Source organism: Carassius carassius, chromosome 12 (assembly GCF_963082965.1).
Source record: "Carassius carassius chromosome 12, fCarCar2.1, whole genome shotgun sequence".
Taxonomy (NCBI): domain Eukaryota; kingdom Metazoa; phylum Chordata; class Actinopteri; order Cypriniformes; family Cyprinidae; genus Carassius; species Carassius carassius.
The window spans coordinates 30,534,459-30,549,385 of record NC_081766.1 but is presented as its reverse complement, the minus strand read 5'-3'; the positions used below and the strand labels follow the sequence as shown (position 1 = coordinate 30,549,385).

At 37.7% G+C, this 14,927-nt stretch overlaps 1 protein-coding gene across 1 annotated transcript in view; it reads left to right on the top strand.

Moving 5' to 3' along the window:
* The window catches only part of LOC132155210 (excitatory amino acid transporter 5-like), a 31,118-nt gene extending 16,506 nt beyond the window's left edge, over positions 1–14,612 (top strand). The window contains exons 3-11 of the mRNA XM_059564073.1: positions 4,300–4,515; positions 9,715–9,757; positions 10,341–10,572; positions 10,654–10,753; positions 11,750–11,983; positions 12,474–12,668; positions 13,128–13,262; positions 14,020–14,119; positions 14,228–14,612. Of these exons, the coding sequence (XP_059420056.1) occupies positions 4,300–4,515; positions 9,715–9,757; positions 10,341–10,572; positions 10,654–10,753; positions 11,750–11,983; positions 12,474–12,668; positions 13,128–13,262; positions 14,020–14,119; positions 14,228–14,500 (1,528 nt within the window). The 3' untranslated portion in view covers positions 14,501–14,612. The remainder of the gene's footprint in view (positions 1–4,299; positions 4,516–9,714; positions 9,758–10,340; positions 10,573–10,653; positions 10,754–11,749; positions 11,984–12,473; positions 12,669–13,127; positions 13,263–14,019; positions 14,120–14,227) is intronic.
* The last annotated feature ends 315 nt before the right edge of the window (positions 14,613–14,927 follow it).

Below are 14,927 nucleotides of genomic sequence, written 5' to 3'. Positions count from 1 at the left end.
TATGATACCCCGAGCAAAGACAATATCTAATTGGTCAAGACAACATTTGAGGTGTGGCCAAAAGGCCAGTTTAAATACTCAGGACACCATCAAATTTTGTGCTTACCTTGCTTTTAGTTTTAGCCTTCTTTTAGCTTGCTTTTAGCTTTTGCTCCTATTCATGCTCTTAGTCATCACTTTTAGCATTCTTTGAGCGCGGTTCCAGCATGCTTCGCCCTGCACGTCTGCTGCTACTTAGCCACGATGAGAAGAAACACCACCTAGTCTCGTCAAACTTCACTTCTGTTCTTTTACTTTAGTTTCTTTTCTTTTCCGTTGAGAGTTTCGTGTTCTGAGTTAAGTTTTGTAACGCTGTGTCTCAGAGTCTGACCTTGAGTGCCAGTTCAACTTCAACCAGCCCACAACTCTGCATCTTCAGAGGACGCCCAACCACGGGCTTCCCAAGACGTCACTTCAATGACTACTTAACTTCCAGCCAATCAGCGACCTCGGGAAACCCCCTTTTCAGTGATGACAAACACAGCCTTTACACAGGCAACGCAAGTAACCTCCAGACATTTGTACTGGTGTATCTAATATAATTTTAACCTCATTGAGGAACTCAATGCGAGGGTTAATTAAGTGATTGATGGCTGTTCATGTCTATGCAATTTCACGTATTGCTGTAACCTTGGGATTCCACATTTTCATTCTCTTAAACTCATTCTTCCCTAACTTTCTCTCTTCCTGCAACTTGTGTGAATGTGTGAGTGCGTGTGCTTATGTGTTTGATTAGTTTATATGTCTTAGATTTATCTAATAAAGCCTTATTCATATTGAAAAGAGAAGTATCTTGTGTTTTGTGCTTACAAGTTAATGTCTTAAAGTGCCGATCCAGTTACTGTGCTAATTAATAGTGTTTTCACTATAGTTTGGATATTAACATCCAGTGCAGATTTGATGTTAAACGGCTCATTCAGTGAATCGCAGGGCGTCTCAGTGATCAGCCGTGAAACAGTGATTCTGTTCAAATTCCCTTTAAAATCTTAAATGATTCCCTTTGAGCTCAATTGACCTGTTTCCCTTTCACTCGTTTAGTTTACACTCAAAGTAGATTGGTCTCTCTAAGCGAGATCCCAATTCGTTGGTCATCCGACATCTGACATCACATTGAGAGTGACCGACTGAAAGGGATTCTTGGTTTCCCTTTGAATTAAGAATATTTTTCTTACCACATTGGCAGATTTTTATTATTTTTTTTTTGTAAATAACAAATTTTTTATATATTTATATAGTTTAGTTTAGGTTCAATTGACAGCACTAATATTGATTAGCAAAACAATTTGACCTTTATTTTTCACTTTGAGTGGAAGTGCATGTAAACATTAAAGTAGTCACTGTTTCAGTAGCTACAAGATATGTGAACATGATTTTAGTAAAAAAAAACTTTCTGTTTATATACAACCCGAATTCCGGAAAAGTTGGGACGTTTTTTAAATTTTAATAAAATGAAAACTAAAGGAATTTCAAATCACATGAGCCAATATTTTATTCACAATAGAACATAGATAACGTAGCAAATGTTTAAACTGAGAAATTTTACACTTTTATCCACTTAATTAGCTCATTTAAAATGTAATGCCTGCTACAGGTCTCAAAAAAGTTGGCACGGGGGCAACAAATGGCTAAAAAAGCAAGCAGTTTTGAAAAGATTCAGCTGGGAGAACAAAAGCTTTGTCTTAGAGAAGCAGAGTCTCTCAGAAGTAAAGATGGGCAGAGGCTCTCCAATCTGTGAAAGACTGCGTAAAAAAATTGTGGAAAACTTTAAAAACAATGTTCCTCAACGTCAAATTGCAAAGGCTTTGCAAATCTCATCATCTACAGTGCATAACATCATCAAAAGATTCAGAGAAACTGGAGAAATCTCTGTGCGTAAGGGACAAGGCCGGAGACCTTTATTGGATGCCCGTGGTCTTCGGGCTCTCAGACGACACTGCATCACTCATCGGCATGATTGTGTCAATGACATTACTAAATGGGCCCAGGAATACTTTCAGAAACCACTGTCGGTAAACACAATCCGCCGTGCCATCAGCAGATGCCAACTAAAGCTCTATCATGCAAAAAGGAAGCCATATGTGAACATGGTCCAGAAGCGCCGTCGTGTCCTGTGGGCCAAGGCTCATTTAAAATGGACTATTTCAAAGTGGAATAGTGTTTTAAGGTCAGACGAGTCCAAATTTGACATTCTTGTTGGAAATCACGGACGCCGTGTCCTCCGGGCTAAAGAGGAGCGAGACCTTCCAGCATGTTATCAGCGTTCAGTTCAAAAGCCAGCATCTCTGATGGTATGGGGGTGCATAAGTGCATACGGTATGGGCAGCTTGCATGTTTTGGAAGGCTCTGTGAATGCTGAAAGGTATATAAAGGTTTTAGAGCAACATATGCTTCCCTCCAAACAACGTCTATTTCAGGGAAGGCCTTGTTTATTTCAGCAGGACAATGCAAAACCACATACTGCAGCTATAACAACAGCATGGCTTCGTCGTAGAAGAGTCCGGGTGCTAACCTGGCCTGCCTGCAGTCCAGATCTTTCACCTATAGAGAACATTTGGCGCATCATTAAACGAAAAATACGTCAAAGACAACCACGAACTCTTCAGCAGCTGGAAATCTATATAAGGCAAGAATGGGACCAAATTCCAACAGCAAAACTCCAGCAACTCATAGCCTCAATGCCCAGACGTCTTCAAACTGTTTTGAAAAGAAAAGGAGATGCTACACCATGGTAAACATGCCCCGTCCCAACTATTTTGAGACCTGTAGCAGAAATCAAAATTGAAATGAGCTCATTTTGTGCATAAAATTGTAAACTTTCTCAGTTTAAACATTTGCTATGTTATCTATGTTCTATTGTGAATAAAATATTGGCTCATGTGATTTGAAAGTCTTTTAGTTTTCATTTTATTAAAATTTAAAAAACGTTCCAACTTTTCCGGAATTCGGGTTGTAACTTTATTATGACAACATAACACCTAAAACCCTACAACTATTTTACAGCTCAAATAATATGCAACTTTGAACAGAGGAATTAATTTCAGTGCTTTAATGAAACTATGAGCTTTATATTTATTTTAAATTAGCCAAAAAATTGGCCCTGTTCACTTACTCTTTGCAACAACATTATACCAGAAATGCTGTTGAATGATCTTACACGTTCCTGTACTTACTGCAAATGATTTATCAGTGCACATTGTGAAGTTTAGAGATTGTTTCTTGAATCCACATTCCAATGAATATACCCAAATAGTAATACAAAAATTTGTGTTAGGAACTACAGCTCTCGACCTGTGGTTAGAAGCACACTCTCAGAAAAAAAGTACAAAAGCTGTCACTGGGGCAATACCTTTTCAAAAGGCACACCTTTGTCCCTAAAGAGTCCATACTGGTACCTTAAAGGTACATATTAGTACCTAAAGTGTACATATTAGTACCTAAAAGGTAAAAAATGTATACCTTTTGAAAAGGTACAGCGCCCCGGTGACAGCTTTTTTACCTTTTTTTATGAGAGTGCAGAGTTTTTTGTTAGCATTCATTTGGGCAAAATAAGCAAGCTGACATGCAGTATAAATTTCATTCCATGTCTTTTAATTTGTTAAGACTATTAAATAATTTTTTTGAAGAGTGTGCATTTGCGTATATGATTTAGTACAGAGGAACCACCTGAGTGATGTAAGGAAACCTGAAAAATACAACAAAATAACAAAGTTACGTTTTGTTAAATAAAAACAAAGCGTAACGTTCATCAAATGCTATGTTCGCTATTTATTAATTTGATCTTGAACTGATTAATTATCAGAAATTATCAATCCACCACCTGCTTGACCTAAAAAATGATGGCTCTTAACCAATCTGGTTCCAAAATGTATTATGTTGAGATCAGCATAGAGCGACATTCCCTGTGAACTCATTGACAATAATGGCCATAGAACTACTTGAAGTGGCTATAGTAGACTCTGTAAAGCTAAACTTCCAATGTAAAGCTTAATTTCTTCCTGTTCTGTTTTGAACTGCCATCATGTGACTGGTATGGAATGGATTGAATGCACAGTGATTGATGATAGATTCTGTGATGCACCATTAATTCATATCAAAGCATGTGGGTTTTTTTAAGCTACTGTATATCAGGAGATACTTAATATATTTACTATATATATAAATAAAGTATATTAACTGTCTATATATTAAACAATGAAGACACAATTGACCATTTGTCGAGATTGTATTTATTATTTTATCAAAATGTTTTTCTCTCCTCAGTTTGATGTCTGGTTTGGCAGCACTGGATGCTAAGTGCTCTAGTCGACTGGGAATCATGACAATTTCTTATTATCTGTGGACGACGTTTGTGGCTGTGGTGGTGGGCATCGTCATGGTCATCATCATCCACCCGGGGGGAGCTGCCCAGAAGGAGGATTCAGAGGACAGCGGGAAGCCCATCATGAGCTCAGCTGATGCTCTACTTGACCTTATCCGGTAAGTCTGTTCTATTGTGTATCTGTGATCAGTCTGTTTGCTGCTAAGATAGCTATTGCGTTAGCTTCAGTTAACCCATGCAGAGAAATATGCAGTTACTTCCCTCATGTTTTCAGTGATGGAATATAAAGGGTTCCAGAGACCTCACATGATAAGGCTTTGAACTGTCTTTTAAACCTTGTGAGTAAAGCTCATTATAAGCCAGTTAGTGTTTGCTGGAGTAAAGGTGGCCCAGAGTTTAGTGACACTGTGTCACTCTTCCAGTCGGTTAGTGGAACCTTTAGTCAGGAACTTATCACAGTTATTATCAAAAAGGACATGCATAGATTGATAGATTGACTATTCTTTCCGACTACTGAGGTCAGTCAGTCAATTAGTTAGTTAGTTCATACATTTCTTCCACCATTCGTGGCTATTGAGCTTAGTTAGTTCTACTGAGGTTGGTCGGTCAGTCCATCAGTCATTTAGTTCATACATTTTTTTCCACTATGCTTGACTAAGTTCATATGGAGTGATTTAAAGGGGAAAGACAGATGTTGACATTCATATCAACACGCCTGACTGTTGGAAAACGATTAGTTGGTTAGTTTTAATTTAGTTTTAATTTAGTTTTACATATTCATATGGAGTCCTTAGGAGAAAAAATCTAGACGTTCCTATCAACATGCTTGACCATTGGGAATAAATGGCAGTTAGTCCTTGTGTAGGGAAAGTCATGTCTTGACATTCATTCCATAACGCTTGACTGGTGGACATAGTTAGTTATTTAGTTAGTTAGTTAGTTAGTTAAATATGTTAGTTAGTTAGTTAGTTCGTTCGTTTATACAAAAGGAGTTATACAAAACAGCCCAAATCTTGACATTTTCCTATCAACAGGTTGACTGTTGGAAATACTAGTTAGTTAGTTAGTTAGTTAGTTAGTTAGTTAGTTAGTTAGTTAGTTTTTAATTCATATGGAGTTATACAAGACAGCCCAAACCTTGACATTCCCATCGACAGGCTTGACTGTTGCAAATGTTAGTTAGTTGGTTAGTTTTTAATTCATATGGAGTTATACAAGACAACCCAAACCTTAACATTCCTATTGACAGGGTTGACTGTTGGGAATACTAGTTAGTTATTTAGTTAGTTATTTAGTTAGTTAGTTAGTTAGTTAGTTAGTTAGTTAAGCATAGGTATTGAGGACAGTGTTCTTTAAAAACGAGCCACACAAGTTGTATGCAAGGATGCATGTGTTGTACTGTCTATGGCACAGTTACTCATTGCGCGGCTCGTCAAGCTATAACTGGCGGCTCGCATAGCACACTGCCACTTGCCTTCAGAGCATGTGAGGCGGGAGCGAGCGGGAAGCGAGCGGGCGGATCTTGGACAGAGCGCAGAGCGGCAATTTCAAAAGGACGGTGGACGGAGCGTCGCATTTCCCGCTCCAATTTCGCTCTGCTCACACCACGAGTCTGAAGCATGCTCATTCAAGCCTGACCCTGAATCCATTCGTCTTGCACAGTCATCAACAGTAGACTATTTTCAAGCAAAACTCGGCTCAATAATGGAGTTCAAAAAGTAAAATGAGAATTCATACAGGTGTAGCCTATCAATATAAGTCGCTCCGGAGTAGCAGGCGAATCAGTCAAAAAATGCGCCATGAAGAAGAAATAACATATAGGCCTAGCCTCGCACTGGACTATAAGTCGCATTTATTTAGAAATGTATAAAAAAAAAAAAAAAAAAAAAAATCTTATGGACGGGACAGTTCTCCGTTACGGACGTGAGCGCTCTGACAGCGGCACTAAGACTGCTTTAAAACTTTCACTGAGACCTCAAACTGAAAGCACAAAGCCTGTCTTTAAATTTGATTTCGTTTTGTATTAATTGTATCTTAATTTTAATCAAGGTTTCATCAACCAATTGTCTGGATTTAATAAGAAGTAAATAGAAAATAGATAACCACGATACGAAGGAGCCGGTGTGAACCTGGAGTTTGTCTCATGAATGAACCGAAACTCAGCGTATAGCCTACTTGCCTCACAGACACGACAAATAGGCTATATATAAAGATTGAAATGTCTACTTTTAAACAAAACAATTCAAAATGAAAGAAAACAGACTGCTCTCCCTCCAGTGGCGGATCTAGAAAATTTTGCATGGGGGGGCAAAGGGGTGGCAAGAGGTCTTGGCAGGGTGGCAGGGGTACATGGAATCCCTATATATGAATTGCTTTAAAAAAAAAACACACAAAAACACTTTTAAACTACAGTAGTTATTGTTTAATCATGCCCTTACACACTACAACGTTTTTTAATTCACAACACACACACCAGTTATGTTTAGACTACTTAATTCTATTGTATTTGTTATTTCCCCAGTTGTAACCTGGTTTCATTGCTGTGATATCTGAGAGGAATTGGATTTAATAGGACTGCTTAGGCTTAGCTAATCAAATGATAGATCTCCTAACTGGCACTGTATTGTGTGTTGTAACGTAACAGCCCAAACTAAAATTGGGTATTTTTATTTAAAGTAATTAATTAATTATTAAAGCGATTTAAGGGAATAAAGAAAAAGAAAGGCTTGTTGTATTAGTGAAATAATTGTAGCTATTTGCAACTAATATTTTATTTTTAATTTACATAAATGAATCAAGGAAATTATAGCATATTTTCAATTCAAAAAGGCAAAATGTAATAAATAAATAAAAAAAGTTGAACTTTTCTATTGTAAAACAGTCAAATATTAAATTATCTACTTACATTTTACCAGGCATTTGTTAACTTATTTAATAATTTTGACATTGATGAGCTAGACTGCTGAACTTTTAGTCTTCCTAACAACAAACAGAGCGTTGCGTAATGTAGTGCATCAGAGCAGCATCAATAATAATATCAAGTGAATCTCTTGTCTGCATCTTAAGTTTATTGCCAATAATAATGACAGGTTTGCGAACGTGAACTCGGTGAGCTCGCGCAAAACACATCTTCAGCACAGCGACTCATTTAAACGCCTCTGATTGGCCGATGTGATCAACAGACATGTCTGTGATTGGCTACAATGCTCAACGTTGCAAAAGCACGTCAAAAGTACCTTTAATGCAAAGGGGAAAATATAAATAAAAATGTAGTATGCACTGTTCATGATTAGTTAATCGCGGCCGCTGTAATCTTATTCACATTTGTTTTTCTGATGAATTGTTTTACTCTGTGAGAAAGACAATTTAACAAAATATTCGGGGCTTTACTAAAAACTTTCGGGGCTTAAGCCCCATTAGCCCAGCCCTAGAGCTGCCCCTCAATATTTTATATTTTTTATTAAGCTGTTCTTGTCTTTACTAAAATCAAAATCAGGCTAATCAAAGAGAAGAGTGCTCTTACAAATCACGAGGGAGCGATTTGACCGCTGTTTTTGCTGATGCTGAATCGTCTTTAGCATACAATACATTCATTACAAATGTAACTTTAAGTTAAACGTGTGTTTAAACTACACCTGGGGAAACTCACTTTACCTTCAGAGGATCTGACCGGGGCAGTTCAGTCTCTGGTTGCAGGGCCACCGCACCGAAGCAGACTCGCTGTGTGTATGAGCCAGACTGAGCGATCGCCGCTCTGCACGTTTGAATCAGGGACGTAACTAAGTATTTGAGGGGCAGGGGGAAGGGCGAATAATACATTTAAAATTTAAAATTAAATTGTTCACTTTTGGTAAATGTATTGGACATAGTGGTGGGTTGTTTTTGTAAGTACAGTTTTTGGATCATTAAAGTTAGGGGGGCAGCTGGGGGGGCAAGGCTCTAGAGTGCCCCCCTGTAGATCCGCCCATGTCTCCCTCCCGTATGAAATGTGCATTTCTCTCAGGCGCGTTCACTACTGCGAAGATCACGAGTCAGCATCTTTCTAGCCGACAGACATAAAAAAAAAAAATTGTCTTCTGCTATATTTAACATATTCATAATCATTAATTTTGCCGGTTCGTTGTGACAGCTTTTAGGTGCCCTTAAATGTTACATGAATGCATCAGCACTGAAAACATAGAGATTTTTTTTTCTTTTGGGGGCATTTTGTTTGACATGCATGCCAGCTTTCGCTCATCCCACTATTAAAGTAAATCTGTTCTTAAACGAAAATGCAAAGGTGCAAAGGTGCAAAGGTGACTTAGTATGTTGTTGTAAAAGTGGCTCGCCTTTTGATTTTGCTCTGCCAATGTGGCTCTTGTGAAAAAAATAGTGAGGATCACTGGTCTATGGGTTTATTGATCATGAGCATAATTATTTTTATCTACTTACTTAATAGTCATTCCTCAGAAATCTAAACATAAATCACATTATACATAAAGGCAAGTGCATTGCACATTTACCTGCCCAATGTTGATTACCAGACATAATTACTTTATTTCAGCCTGAATTTCCGGGGAGATGTTCAATGGCTGTGATGTTGAGGGATCAGGAGAGCTTAGACATGGCTCAGTTTAAGGTTGGCTGAGGACTAAGGAATAGAGAATTCCTGCCCCACCTGTCACCTGTGGTGCGTGACAGATCATGGCCCCGTGTCGTTGGAGTGTAGGGTGAAGACTGGAGCCTAAACTGATTACTAATCTGAGCCTTAGACCATATGGCCCTCATTGAAGTGATGAAAAAAGAGGAGACTATTTACATAAATCCACAAGTTTATCTCAATTTGTTAAGAGTGCATTTCATGTTGAAACTCTTAGGTAGGTAGAATTAGAGAGGTACCACATTTGCATATGATGTTTGTGACCTTCATTGAGAGGTTAGTGGGACTGGCATTTCTTGGGCCCTCTGTGCTAACCAGACAGTTTGTTGATAAGCAAACTAAAGCAAGACACTTGGATTAGGATTTGCTGACATTATTATATATATTATTATAGCAAATTTATACAAAACCTCTTCTTCTTTTATGCAAGGGGTGTAAAATCTTTTACAGATGAAAAAAATGGTGGATCAACAACAAATTTTGTTTTGGAAGTTGGTCCCATAACTGACAAAATTAGCTTAATCAACAAAACCTCTTGTTTATCCCGCCTCATTAGTTTAGTTTTGCCGGCGTAACAGCCTGACCAGCACCAAATTAGTAAATAATCAGAATAAACCAGTTTAGTATTTTCAGCAGGTTAGGAAAGCCACTGATTCTGTGTAATAAACTTTAATATTCATAATAATATTCATGAAAAAAACTCTCTTTCCTCCATCAGCAACATGTTCCCAGCCAACCTTGTCCAAGCAACTTTTCAGCAAGTGAGTTTTTATGTTTTCCCATTAGTGTTTGCCTTCAATGCTTGAGCTGTTAAACCAGAAAAATGTCATATTAAAGACATTTACTGATATTGACTCGAAAAGTTTCCGAAAATTTATCTTTTATACACACCATCCACATAAGAATGTCATTTTAGTTGAAGATGCAGGATATGTAACTGGTCAGTATGAAAGGTTTTTTTTTTTTTTTTGGTATTCATTATTATTGCCTATTTAATTGTACAGCACTGTAAGTCAACCTTTAAACACCAATAAATTAAAAACTGTTAAATATGATCTTTACTGTTCTCAAAATCAATATACATTTTTCATACTGCACATCACAATGTTGTGATCCCTTTAATTTACTTGATTTATTTTAGCATTTAGTGTATTATTTCATTTATTTTGACAAAATCAGCTGTTTATCAATTATTGGCCATAACATTGAAATAATTATCAGCTAATATCAGCCAAAGTTGCATACATAATTTTGTGTACTGTACCTTTGGCTTTTATTACTTCGCATTACTATGAATTTGTTGTTATTTTGTTTTATGTATGCCATGTTAATTATGAATTGTAGTATCGCACAAAGAGCATCCCTATCATAAAGTCGAAACCCACCATTGGTCAGGACGTACTAGACACCAGCACCAGACGGGTCTTCATTTATGGAATCCAGGATGACAATGGCACAGACATCCAGAGCTTCTCCCTTGACCTGACGCCACCTCCGGATGTGGTCTTCAGAACGCTTCCTGGCACCAGTGAGGGCATGAACGTCCTCGGTATCATGATCTTCTCAGCTACCATGGGTGAGTTGTAGCAGCAGTGTCTGAAATTCCACAGCTTTATCCAGTCTGTTTTATAAATACTCAAGTATTCTTGTCATTAAGGAATCATGCTTGGAAGAATGGGACCAAATGGCAGCGCTCTTGTCAACTTCTGCCAGAGTCTGAATGAAGCTGTGCTGAAAATTGTGGCCATTGTTATATGGTAAAGACAAGCGTCATCTTGTAACTGAAACCCAAAATTAATGTGTCAGACAATGACAGTAAACCAAATCACTACACAGAGAGTTATGTGCTGTAGTTCTCCAATGTTCTTCATGTTTAAGTCATTTTCACCAAACCGTGCCGTTTGTGCCTTAAATTAGATTTAGTTTTTTTAATTTTTAAAGTATTTAATTTCTGAGAAATGCATTAAGCATTTTAGATTTTTTTTAACTGAATGATAACTGAAAATATTTTCAGTATTGAAAATATTTTGTTTAAACAATTTATTTAATTTTATGTTGTTGTTTTTTTATGGTAGACATTGAATATTTAAAAGTAGAAGACCACAAATATTTCAAAAGGCTAATTTGTTGTGATTTTAAAGGTCACTGTTGCAACTACTTTAAAGGGTAGATAAACTTAAAGCGAAAAAAAAAATTATGTAATTGTGCTAAAATCAAAGTTTTTTCCGCATATGCTAACTGCTTAATTTAGCACCCAATTCACAGCAAATATAGTAGTTTAGGCAATGACGCAAACACACATCAAATTAGCACCAATGCCAGTTTGCACTGGCCAATTAAGATTGACACTAATGTATAAATGGAATAATTTCAATCTCATTTAAGTGAAACTATGATATTCTTGTTCATAATGTTTTTACTCACATAGAATGTGTGCTCAGGCTCTTTTGTATAGAACTTATATAGGTTAATTTACCATGTAGTTTCATTTGGTGGTAAAACCATGATGCAAATTGTGCTAGGCACATCTTTAGCCTCCAATGAGCCTATTGTACATCGAAAAATGCATGTTTGTGAATATCAAAGTAATATCAATGACTTAATTTAAATACTGAATATGCAGCACAGTTTCAGCACAATTCTTTTTTTAAATAAAATCCGTACTGCACCCAGTATTGGCACCTACATACCGTGTGCAACTGTTTGGTCAATCCCACCTCAGAATGCCATTTATTTCTGGTGTAACACTACAGGTACTTCCCGTTTGGAATTGTGTTTCTGGTGGCTGGAAAGATCTTGGAAATGGACGACCCTTCAGCTATGGGAAAAAAACTGGGCTTCTACGCTATCACTGTGGTCATGGGGCTGGTGCTTCACGGCCTGTTCATTCTGCCTTCCATGTATTTCTTCATTACAAAAAAGAGCCCCATCGTCTACATCCGAGGGATTTTACAGGCCCTGCTCATCTCATTAGCTACTGCTTCCAGGTAACAGCCCCTTTATGCAATTCATATTTTGAGATAAGTCCTGCTAAAAGATAACAAACTAAAGATAGGAATACACTACACAACTTCAAATCAACACACGTGGCATCATTCACTTACTAACTGGGCATCACACAGTAAACACTACCAAACTTTCAAGTTGTTCCAAACACAACAGACGTTGCTAGAAGATGCATGACATTTGAAAACAATTTGTAATGTTCTAAATGTTCTAAAATCGACTCTAAATATCAAAGTGTTTAATACGCTCCAACCAGATGGAATCATAGTCTGAAGATAACATATTGGAGTCCATGCCGATATCATACTCTATGCAACATCTTGTGAAATCTGTCAACTCTGACTGTCCAAAATGTAAATTCTGAAATCTTCCAAATTGGGGCAAAAATCAAAATCAAGTTGAGTGGTTAATTCCTGCCTTGAACTGAAAGTAGCACAAATGTAGACGACAAACTCTTGTGTTTTCCTCCAGCTCTGCCACGCTGCCTATCACATTTAAGTGCCTCCTGGAGAACAACCACATCGACCGCCGCATCATTCGCTTTGTACTTCCTGTTGGTGCCACTATCAACATGGACGGCACTGCCCTATATGAGGCCGTGGCAGCCATCTTTATAGCTCAAGTCAACAACTACGAGCTAGACTTTGGACAGATCATCACAATCAGGTAGGGAAAGACATCTGTGAGTTTGTGAGTTATTCAAGCTAAAGAGTTTTTTATTTATTTATTTATTAATTTTTCCGGTGGATATTAGTATTAACATGGTTTGTAATTATTATTACTATTATTTAATAATTAATTATTCAAATTTTATTTTATATTAACATATTTAGTATCTTTATTAATGATTATAATCCATAAAGCAAATTGAATGGAATTCACTCAATTTATTTATATAGTAAATAAAGCTTTATTTAATATTATATATATTATAATTTAAAATATAAATCACTCAATTTATTAATATATTCAATTTTATTACACGTGTTAAAATACATATATTAATCTGATCATATAATAAAGATTAATTTCAAATATAACATAAAAAATATTTATATAATATACTCCAGGCATTCTGTATTTCATATTATTTTTTATTGGAATATTTTTTTTTTCTTTCTTCAGCATCACAGCTACAGCAGCCAGTATCGGTGCTGCTGGCATTCCGCAGGCTGGCCTGGTAACCATGGTGATAGTGTTAACGTCAGTGGGACTTCCTACAGATGACATCACTCTAATTATTGCTGTGGATTGGGCCCTGTAAGTCTCTCTCAGGTGTTTCCATTGTAAATGTAGATGTATGTTTATGATTGACAGGCTTGCCAGGTCTGCATTATAAAACCAGCCCAATAGCTACTCAAAACTAGTCAGATCATGGCCCAAACTAGCCTAATCACCTTCCAGGGCAAACTGGCAATCAGAAACCCTCCAAATCGTGTTCTGGGGGGGTCAAAACCTCCTTCTGGGTGATTCCTACCTCGGTTGAATTCGTGTTTCAGTGGGGAGACATGCAGCAACAGTATAAAAGCAGCCCAATTCCATGGGAAAAACACATAACGTATTTTTCGGACTATAAGTCGCACCTGAGTATAAGTCACATCAGTCCAAAAATACGTCATGACGCGGAAAAAAACATATATAAGTCGCACTGGACTATAAATTGCATTTATTTAGAACCAAGCACCAAGAGAAAACATTACCATCTACAGCTGCGAGAGGGTGCTCTATGTCTTCAGTGGTAGACTACAGGAGCACTGAGCAGCATAGAGCGCCCTCTCGCGGCTGTAGACGGTAATGTTTTTTCTTGGTTCATTTCTCTCGGTTCATGTCAAATTAATTTTGATAAATAAGTCGCACCTGACTATAAGTCGCAGGACCAGCCAAACTATGAAAAAAAGTGCGACTTATAGTCCGGAAAATACGGTACTTGGCAACACTGATGTTCGATAATCATAAAGATTTATGATTGATTTTTTTTTTTTACTTTTTGATTACAACGTTTACTTGTTTCTTTCAGGGATCGGTTCAGGACGATGGTGAACGTGATGGGTGATGCTCTGGCCACAGGAATCATGGCACACATATGCAGAAAAGACTTTGTGAAGGAGGGCGAGGAGGTGAGAAGGCATTTATACGTACAGGTTCTTCAAAATAATAACGCGCTGCATGTGGACCCTAATGTCCATTTCACTATAATATTCAGATTTGGTCTCTTCTATTTACAGATTCCTCTTATCTGTGAGACCAAGCCCATGATCAGCCTCCAGCAGATGATGTCCTATCAGAAAAACGGCTGCTTCCAGCCCCCTCCGCCAGGTCCCACGAGGAAACCCGAGCACCTGTCGCCCGACGTGGCCAGTCTCAGGCAGCTGGAGGAGGGCATCAGGCCCCCTGACAAGACGAAGTCCCCTCATCTGTCTCCACACCATTACAAACAAGACTATAAAGACAAAGACCACTGTACCATTGACATGAACGGTCTGGAGACCAATGTCTAGACTCCTTCACAGACCAAGAGCCGTTCTCCTTTCTCTGCTTTGGATTTTGAATGCATGTGAATGTCTTTGTAGGGAATTTCACGACGGGAAGCTGAAGCGATCAGGGCTGGTGAATCTTTGGACAAGTGAAGGGGATTTTCCGAATGCTATTTACCCCTGGTTGGCTGAGCTCCTTGCTGAAGTGTTTGGGGATAGATTGCTGTTGTCATTGTGTCTTTTCCCTGTGATCCGTAGGAGAGAAGAACAACGATCTTCATGGAGAGCTTGTCTGTGGAATAGGTGTTGTTTTATTTTGGTATGTTGTACATCATGTGCTGCTGAGATCTCTCTCTTTTTATCTTCAGAAATGTTCTTTTTAAAGGTTTCTCTGTTTTAAGTTCTCTATTTCAGTAACAGAGAGAAAAAAACTGAGGGAAACTGTTACCAA